Raw genomic sequence first — 10,000 nt, forward strand, 5'->3', positions numbered from 1 at the left:
CGTCTAAACTTAACCGTCACCTTTAGTCGTCTAAACTTAACCGTCTCCTTTAGTCGTCTAAACTTAACCGTCTCCTTTAGTCATCTAAACTTAACCGTCTCCTTTAGTCGTCTAAACTTAACCGTCTCCTTTAGTCGTCTTAACTTAACCGTCACCTTTAGTCGTCTAAACTTAACCGTCTCCTTTAGTCGTCTAAACTTAACCGTCTCCGTTAGTCGTCTTAACTTAACCGTCTCCTTTAGTCGTCTAAACTTAAACGTCTCCTTTAGTCGTCTAAACTTAACCGTCTCCTTTAGTGTCTAAACTTAACCGTCTCCTTTAGTGTCTAAACTTAACCGTCTCCTTTAGTCGTCTAAACTTAACCGTCTCCTTTAGTCGTCTAAACTTAACCGTCTCCTTTAGTGTCTAAACTTAACCGTCTCCTTTAGTGTCTAAACGTAACCGTCACCTTTAGTGGTCTAAACTTAACCGTCTCCTTTAGTCGTCTAAACTTAACCGTCTCCTTTAGTCGTCTAAACCTAACCGTCTCCTTTAGTCATCTCAACTTAACCGTCTCCTTTAGTCGTCTTAACTTAACCGTCTCCTTTAGTCGTCTAAACTTAACCGTCACCTTAAGTCGTCTAAACTTAACCGTCTCCTTTAGTCGTCTAAACTTAACCGTCTCCTTTAGTCATCTAAACTTAACCGTCTCCTTTAGTCGTCTAAACTTAACCGTCTCCTTTAGTCGTCTAAACTTAACTGTCTCCTTTAGTCGTCTTAACTTAACCGTCTCCTTTAGTCGTCTAAACTTAACCGTCACCTTTAGTCGTCTAAACTTAACCGTCTCCTTTAGTCGTCTAAACTTAACCGTCTCCTTTAGTCATCTAAACTTAACCGTCTCCTTTAGTCGTCTAAACTTAACCGTCTCCTTTAGTCGTCTTAACTTAACCGTCACCTTTAGTCGTCTAAACTTAACCGTCTCCTTTAGTCGTCTAAACTTAACCGTCTCCGTTAGTCGTCTTAACTTAACCGTCTCCTTTAGTCGTCTAAACTTAAACGTCTCCTTTAGTCGTCTAAACTTAACCGTCTCCTTTAGTGTCTAAACTTAACCGTCTCCTTTAGTGTCTAAACTTAACCGTCTCCTTTAGTCGTCTAAACTTAACCGTCTCCTTTAGTCGTCTAAACTTAACCGTCTCCTTTAGTGTCTAAACTTAACCGTCTCCTTTAGTCGTCTAAACTTAACCGTCTCCTTTAGTGTCTAAACTTAACCGTCTCCTTTAGTGTCTAAACGTAACCGTCACCTTTAGTGGTCTAAACTTAACCGTCTCCTTCAGTCGTCTAAACTTAACCGTCTCCTTTAGTCGTCTAAACTTAACCGTCTCCTTTAGTCATCTCAACTTAACCGTCTCCTTTAGTCGTCTAAACTTAACCGTCACCTTTAGTCATCTAAACTTAACCGTCTCCTTTAGTCGTCTAAACTTAACCGTCTCCTTTAGTCGTCTTAACTTAACCGTCTCCTTTAGTCGTCTAAACTTAACCGTCTCCTTTAGTCGTCTTAACTTAACCGTCTCCTTTAGTCGTCTAAACTTAACCGTCTCCTTTAGTCGTCTAAACTTAACCGTCTCCTTTAGTCATCTAAACTTAACCGTCTCCTTTAGTCGTCTAAACTTAACTGTCTCCTTTAGTCGTCTTAACTTAACCGTCTCCTTTAGTCGTCTAAACTTAACCGTCTCCTTTAGTCGTCTTAACTTAACCGTCTCCTTTAGTCGTCTAAACTTAACCGTCTCCTTTAGTCGTCTAAACTTAACCGTCTCCTTTAGTCGTCTAAACTTAACCGTCTCCTTTAGTTGTCTAAACTTAACCGTCACTTTTAGTCGTCTAAACTTAACTGTCTCCTTTAGTCGTCTTAACTTAACCGTCTCCTTTAGTCGTCTAAACTTAACCGTCTCCTTTAGTCGTCTTAACTTAACCGTCTCCTTTAGTCGTCTAAACTTAACCGTCTCCTTTAGTCGTCTAAACTTAACCGTCTCCTTTAGTCGTCTAAACTTAACCGTCTCCTTTAGTCGACTAAACTTAACGGTCACCTTTAGTTGTCTTAACTTAACAGTCACTTTCAGCACTAATGTAGAAACTGTGATAATGTCTCTTTGACAGTGGTTTGGTCCTCGGAGACTTCCTTTTAATTAAACCTCATCTTCCACTTCCTGTAAACCCAATTAATCCTCGGTCGGCCAATCAGACGCTATCTCGTTAAGGCGCACGCCGGCGGCCGCGGGCGCTCACCTCTCGCTCAGACCGTCGCCGCGGGACAGGAAGTTCCCGGCAGCTAATTAACGGCGAGCGAACGCTTCGTCCCGCTGACGGAGCCGAGGTCGACCTCCATCAGACTGAGCTCCAACAGGAACAGAGGGGATTGTGGGTAGGGAGGAGGGGGCGGGGCCAGAGAGATGAGGTCACCTCCATCAGACTGAGCTCCAACAGGAACAGAGGGGATTGTGGGTAGGGAGGAGGGGGCGGAGCCAGAGAGATGACGTCACCTCCATCAGACTGAGCCCCAACAGGAACAGAGGGGATTGTGGGTAGGGAGGAGGGGGCGGAGCCGGAGAGATGACGTCACCAGAGGGAGAAGAGAACAAACTCTGACTCATGGTTTTATTCTTTTAATCTCAGTTTATTTAATGTATTTATTACTTTAATTTTTAATGCGTCAGGAACGTTTTGTGTTTGTGTTTAAAAACATTTTAATATTTTTTTTATTTAAAACTTGGATTTTCTTTAATTTTTGTCTATTTTTAAAATCGTTTTCTGTAAAAGAATTATGAAATAAAGCAGAAATAACAAATAAATATAAAAGAATAATTATGAGATTTAATTTACACATTTTTTAGAATTATTTTATGACAAAATTTTCCTCATTTAACGTAAAATAAACAAAAATAATAAATAATAGTTATGATAATAAAATAAACTTTTCATACGACGAAAAAATCATATTTAAAAATTTTTTAATTAAATACAATTAATGAAAAATTAGTTTAAAGAACAGAAAAGATAAAAAACAAAAAAATTAAATCAATTAAAATGTATAAATTATTGTTTTAAATAAGAAAATTAAAATACCAAATAAATTCTCATGACTCATGTTTTTATTCATTTATATATAAAAGTGTCAGGAACTCGTGTGTTTGTGTTGGTTTTTAAAGATGTTTTTCTCGTTGGTCACAAATATTCTGTAATAAATAAAATTATTATGCAGTTTAAACTTCATCAGGTTTAATTTTAAAGTTAAAAACATTAAAAAAATGTGTAAAATTTGGTCTTTAAAGCTCCTTAAAAAACAAAAAATTAACTATAAATAGAATAATTTTAAAATAGAGGCAGAAATAAATGTAAAAGAATAATTATGAGCATTGTCATGAATTTTAACATGTTTTCTGTATATTTAACAAATATATATTTTACATGATAAAAAAGATATTTCATATTTTAAATACATTTAATTAAAAACAATTAATGTAAATAAATGTAATGAATGCAAAAGATGATTAAAATACGAAATAAATTAAAATGTATAAATTATTCTTTCAAATTCAGGTGTTTTTGCTTTATTTTTTTTACTAATATTCTTTTCATATACATTTAATATATTATATATATATTATTTTATCAAGTTCTATGTAATCACACAAATTTATAGACTATTAATTTTAAATAATTACATGTATTAATTTGTATCCTTTTATTTTCCCTGTGTATAGAAATGTATAAAAAAAACACTTTAATTAATGTAATTGATGCAAAAATGAAATAAAAACACCAAATAAATGAAGATCCGTGTAATTATTCTTTTACATTTCTGTATTTTTGCATATTAAATTATTAATATCTCACCAAACTGAACGTTAACATTTGAAAATTAAGTTAATATTTGTTTTAAAATCTGGACATTTGTGGATAAAAATCATATTTAATAAAAAAAACACAGACACGTCGTCGTCGTTTTTGCCTCCAGACAAAATTTTATGGTGTTTTCTGGATGTTACAATAATTAGCGTCATAAATACATCGGTAGATTCTTCATATCACAGCGCGTTTATACTTTTATATTTATATAAATACAGATTTAAACGTTACAAACAAAAACAACGCCACAGGCCGAGGCTCCGCCCAGCACGTAGACGGACCCGCTCAGTCACAGAGAGAAGACTCCAGTGTTTCCATCGCGCTCTGATGACTGTATTTTATAATTTACGTTGTTAATTTTCATATTTCCTGTTTTTGCATCGGTTTAAAAACATAAATCCATAAGAACGTCGTGAACATCTGCACCGGAAACACGATTTCTTCCCCAAACATCCGAAGAAAGTCACGATTTTTCCATTACAAACAAAAATAAAGCAGAAATTTACAGGCATCACGACAGAAAACAGGATCCAGGATATAGTCAGAGTCACCGGCGTCAGTCCAGGACGTAGTCGGGGGCCGAACAAGAGAAACAAAGGCAGACAGGAAGTGTGTGTGTTCCACTTCCTGTCGACAAGAACAACTTTAATTCTTTTATTTTTCTACATTATCGCAGAAAACATTTAAATACAGTCAGGATGTTGTTACGAGCAGGAAGTAGACCGAGCCCGGCACGAAAGCGTTCTGTCAGTATGGGGTTTTGTTTCCTGCACCATTTGGTATCCCCAGAGGTCACAACAGAAACCAGTGCAAGACAAGTTACAGTTCATGTGATCCAGGATTTAGACGCAGCCCTGCGGATACAAAGCAAACAGAGGGAGTGGTTTTCATTCCCGGGTCGAACGAAATGTGAAGGCGACGAAAAAAAGAATAAAAAACAAACTTATTTCTAAAAAAAACAGTGAAATATTTTGGATTCTTAAAGCGTTCTCACAGATTAAATGTTGTTTTCATGCATTTATTTTATTTTTTATTTCAAAATAAACGGAAAAAAGAGTAAAAACCAAAATAAAGAGCCTGAATACGACAAATCCATCACATAGTCTGCACCATTTGGCATCCCTAACGCTGTTTCAGGAGACGCAGGCGCGATTATTTATTTCTACGAGCGTTTGAAAAGAAATGAGTAAAAGAAGAGATGCAGAATGGTTCCAGGTCGTAGCCGGGCCCCAAAAACAACCAAAGACGCAAAACATGGAAATAACTGCGACCCGACACAACTTCAGTCCAGCGTGTTTGTGCTCCAGGACGTAGACACGGCCGACGAACACCCAGAAGAATCTGAATTTCTGTAAAAACACGATTTCAGAACAGCTCTATGAAGCAGTTTGACGTTAAAGTTGTGTGTAAAAGTGAACAATGGACACACAAAGCAGCAATGGGCTCCTTCCACTGTAATGGACTTTACTATGAGAGGAGCTGGTGCAGGGGCCAGTAGGTAAGTCTTTAAAACACTCTTTAATAAACTCTGGCTTCACTAACTACGCTGTTGCTGCTTTGTTGTGTGTGTAGGGACTCTTCTCATGCTGCTGCAGAGGTTTGCTGTTATTTTCAGCAGCATTAGTGGTTAAAAAAGACCTTTGAATGCCTTCACCGTGCTGCCCCGAGCTAACCACTGTTAGCCACGTCCGACTGTTAGCATCCCTCGCGTTAATCGATGGTTATTTGATGTTTGTAAATGGTTTTTACACGTTTAGGACCATGAGACGAGACTTTGTGTTTCCTCGCAGATACAAACGCGTCGAAGCTTCAGCTGTTGGTGTGAACGGCGTCTGAACCGGCGCCGTTTTGCTCCGGTTCTGAGAAGTTGTGACCACGGGCTGAACGCAACAAAATTTGACGGATGAGAAGTTGTTGTTTTATATTTTCCTGTTAAAAATGTGTTGATTAGATACTTTTATACACACGAGCAGGTGTTTTGGTGTGAAAACACTTTTTTAATGTGACCTAAAGTGTCCTGGGTCATAAACACACGTCTGCCCTAAACCAAGATGGCCGCCGTGTGGACGTATCGCTCCAATGAACAGCAGCGACCAATCAGACGTCTTCGTTTAAACAGTATATGTACTTATCGATGACCATCCAGGTGATAGACAGACCCCGGGGTATTTAGTTGCAGACAGGAAGCCCAGGAAATAGTCCGATCACAACAGAGTTACTGCACATAGAAAACAATAAACTAACCCATTCATTCATTCATGTTGTACACCAGGACATAGCCAGGACCAACAGACAGTCATTGGTGACGGTAACTTACAGTCAGGTACAACGTATGTGTTCCAGGTCGTAGCCAGGACTCTGAGTGGTGCAGTCTAATTACAGTACATTCAATAGCAACATAAATGAGCTGAGCCCGACTTTTCCATTCCCTCCAGTCTTTAGTTTCTTTTATAACTTACGGTTTCCTCTCTTCATTAAGACGTGACAAGATTCCAGCGTGTAGCCGTAGCCCGGCAGGTGGACTGAGAGGGTGAAATCGAAGCGGCTCCAGGCGTTAGTCGGGGCCCACAGAGGCGGGTCTGAGGTTGTGAACGCAGGGGAATGGGAAAAGGTAGAAATGTTGGCTCCAGGTGTTAGTCTGAGCCCAGCCCACACCTTCAGGATGAAGGGAATGGACGGTGGATCCAGGTGAAAGTCTCATCCCGAGCCGGCCGCACTGCCACCGGGACTGGTCTCTTTACTGAGACGGACTAATTCCTGGGACAAAAGCTCCAGGTCCTGCAGCGACACAGCAGTTTACAGTTATTATTAAGTACATTATCTGTGTGTGTGTGTGTGTGTGTGTGTGTGTGTGTGTGTGTGTGTGTGTGTGTGTGTGTGTGTGTGTGTGTGTGTGTGTGCGTTACCTTCTGCAGGTGCATGTTCTTGGTCAGCTGCTCCTCCAACATGTTCTGCAGCTTCTTGTTCATCTCTCGCAGATTCTCGTCTCCCGGTTTCACCAGATCTCTGAGGACCGAACCCAGACCTCCGCCTCGGTCCCCCTGCGTGACTCCGTGACCTCCGACCGCGCTGCCCGACACATCTGAGGGGACGAGAGCGGGCGTCAGAGCACCAGAGTTAATGGTATTTAAACAGTGAACGGTGTTTCTTCAGTGTGGATACAGGAAGCATACGTCTGTTCTCTCAGTGCTAAATGTGCTCGGCAGTCTTTTATTGTGAAAGGTAAGAAGGAAGTCGCTGTTGAAAGGAGTGAAGTCCGACACTTTTAATAACTCTCTTAATAATAAAGAGTGTCTCATGTTAATGTTGAATTAAAGGGGTCTAAGGTTTGAGCCCTGAGGAACTCCGCCTGTAATTAAATTATGATCATTATGTGTTTTATTAGGACGAACATGACCTACCACCTTAAACATGTAAGTAACGTTAGACGAACATGAGCTACCACCTTAAAACATGTAAGTAACGTTAGACGAACATGACCTACCACCTTAAACATGTGAGTAACATTAGCCGAACATGGCCTACCGCCTTAAAACATGTAGGTAACGTTAGCCGAACACGACCTACCACCTTAAAACATGTAAGTAACGTTAGACGAACATGACCTACCACCTTAAACATGTGAGTAACATTAGCCGAACATGGCCTACCACCTTAAACATGTAAGTAACGTTAGACGAACATGACCTACCACCTTAAACATGTAAGTAACGTTAGACGAACATGACCTACCGCCTTAAAACATGTAGGTAACGTTAGCCGAACACGACCTACCACCTTAAACATGTAAGTAACGTTAGCAAACATGACCTACCACCTTAAACATGTAAGTAACGTTAGCAAACATGACCTACCACCTTAAACATGTAAGTAACGTTAGCAAACATGACCTACCACCTTAAACATGTAAGTAACGTTAGCAAACATGACCTACCACCTTAAACATGTAAGTAACGTTAGACGAACATGAGCTACCACCTTAAACATGTAAGTAACGTTAGACGAACATGAGCTACCACCTTAAACATGTAAGTAACGTTAGCCTAGCTACCTGTCCATGTTCTCCTTGCTGATTTTTCTGATGGATTTTTCTCAATCACGTAAAACAGCTGCTCTACTCTACACTCTACTTTAACTTATTATAAATGTCACACTCTTTTATTGTGAAAGGTAAGAAGGAAGGAGTGAAGTGTTCCACCTTTAATAACTCTTGTTCACATGAAAAGTCGCTGCTTCAAAAATCTTTTTAACCTTTTAAAGAGTTCAGACACGTCACTGAACTTCACTTTACTCTCACACAACACGTGAAGATGTGTCGATAAATGGGTTCATCTCTAGTTTTTATCCTTTTTAACTTTAGACGACGACCTTTCAACGACAAAGTGCTTCACATGAGACGTTAAAAGCATTAGAAATAAATAAATATATAAATATAAATATTAGTTAGTGCAATAAAAGTCCCAGAGAGACGAGAGGAAAGAAGAAGAGACACACGTTACACACACTCATCACATCTGACGCCATCAAATTAGACTCCAACAGAGTGAGTGTGTGTGTGTGTGTGTGTGTGTGTGGCAGCTGCTTCAAACAAGACACACACCCACACACACACAGCTGCTGACTGTGCAGAGTGTGTGTGCTGTAAATATTTAACACCTGTAACTGAATGAGCAGCCATCTGTTCTCCAGCAGGTAAACTCAGACTTCATTTAACAGAAGCAGAAACGAGACACACACACTTCACACACTTCTGACACACTTCTGACACACTTCACACACTCCTGACACACTTCACACACTTCTGACACACTCTGATGATGACTGAAGCGAGACTTAAAGTTTTAATTTAAAGGTTGAATCTGTAGAATCTTTATTAAAAGCTTTATTTTTAAACACACGGGCGTTTTGAGGGGAATAGAATCAAAGTATTTGACATTTTTTGACGGGTTTGCCAATGACTTCCTGTCCCGTTGTGTTTCCATGGTAGCAGCCAATAGCGTTGGGCGTTGCTGGTTGCCAGGGTTGTCTGTTGTTGGGTGCAGCTACTGTCGTCTGGCACTGGGTGAAATGGAGTTAGCCAATCCTGCAGCTGCTTCTTTGTCCCAGCAGCTGAGTGAGCGGAGACGGGCAACAACCAGAGTCACTATAGGCCGAGCATTCACTCCATGGACTGAGAGAAAGGAGAGGAACGCCATTCAAACGCACGCCCACATGGCTACGCTGCTCCTTGATGCTAACATCACTTTCATCTGCACTTAGCTGGAACGGCTAACGCTAACGGCTAACGCTAACTGTCAGTCAAACTCCTCTAATCCTTGTTTTGATGCTGTGGTTTTCTGGAGGGGACGGGTTCAAACAGGCTCAAACAGACTCCGGTCTCCTGGAGCTGCTGGGCCGGGTCTGACCAACCTGGCAACCCCACTGCTGGACTTCTTTTTTGTTTCTCAACCTGCGTTCTTGTCCGCACTTGTGCTCTGGTCGACACAGTCGCAGCCAAAGTCCTGTTCCAATTCAATCGTCCGCGTCTCGCCGAGTACTTTCCAAACGCCCGGGTGTGACTCGCTACGCCCCTTTTATCGAGGACGTATCAGAGGTGACTCGCGTGGACTTCAGACAGCCAGGTATCACAGAATGCATTTCACCTCAACATCAGCGAAGACGGCGCAGGAGACAACACACAACTCAAACGAGTCATAATTTGGGAAACCATGCTGCATTTGTGTCACGAAAAAGACGATTTAAGACGTTTTCAGGTCAGAATGCAGTCGTTTAACCTTTGAATCTGGGCTCGATGGTTCAAGATGGTGTCGACGGTTTCGGAGATGTGAGGTCCTGGGGTAACCATGACGACGACGATGAGCTGAGATGGGGACGTCATCAAGTCCAGTAACAGGACGAAGACCGCGTCCTCCAGAATCTGGACTCCCGGACTTGCAGAGTCTGAACTACTGAGTCCACAAGTCCGAACTTGGCGACCTTGGTGTTGAGCAACGTCTCCTTTCTGTTGTTGCGTCTCCGACCTTCAGACACTTGATGGCGCTGTTCCGCTAATCCTCCATATTCACCCTTTCATTTGTCCTCGTGCTCTAGTTTGGACCATCCTGAAGCTGCTCGTTGT

The 10,000-nt window shown here is 40.9% G+C and overlaps 1 protein-coding gene across 1 annotated transcript in view; it reads right to left on the reverse strand.

Moving 5' to 3' along the window:
• Positions 1-4,017: 4,017 nt before the first annotated feature.
• Positions 4,018-10,000, reverse strand: part of gripap1 (GRIP1 associated protein 1) — a 40,437-nt gene continuing 34,454 nt past the window's right edge. The window contains 2 exon segments of the mRNA XM_083919353.1: positions 4,018-6,660; positions 6,789-6,964. Of these exon segments, the coding sequence (XP_083775479.1) occupies positions 6,580-6,660; positions 6,789-6,964 (257 nt within the window). The 3' untranslated portion in view covers positions 4,018-6,579.

Source organism: Echiichthys vipera (assembly GCF_963691815.1).
Source record: "Echiichthys vipera genome assembly, chromosome: 9".
Lineage (NCBI taxonomy): Eukaryota > Metazoa > Chordata > Actinopteri > Perciformes > Trachinidae > Echiichthys > Echiichthys vipera.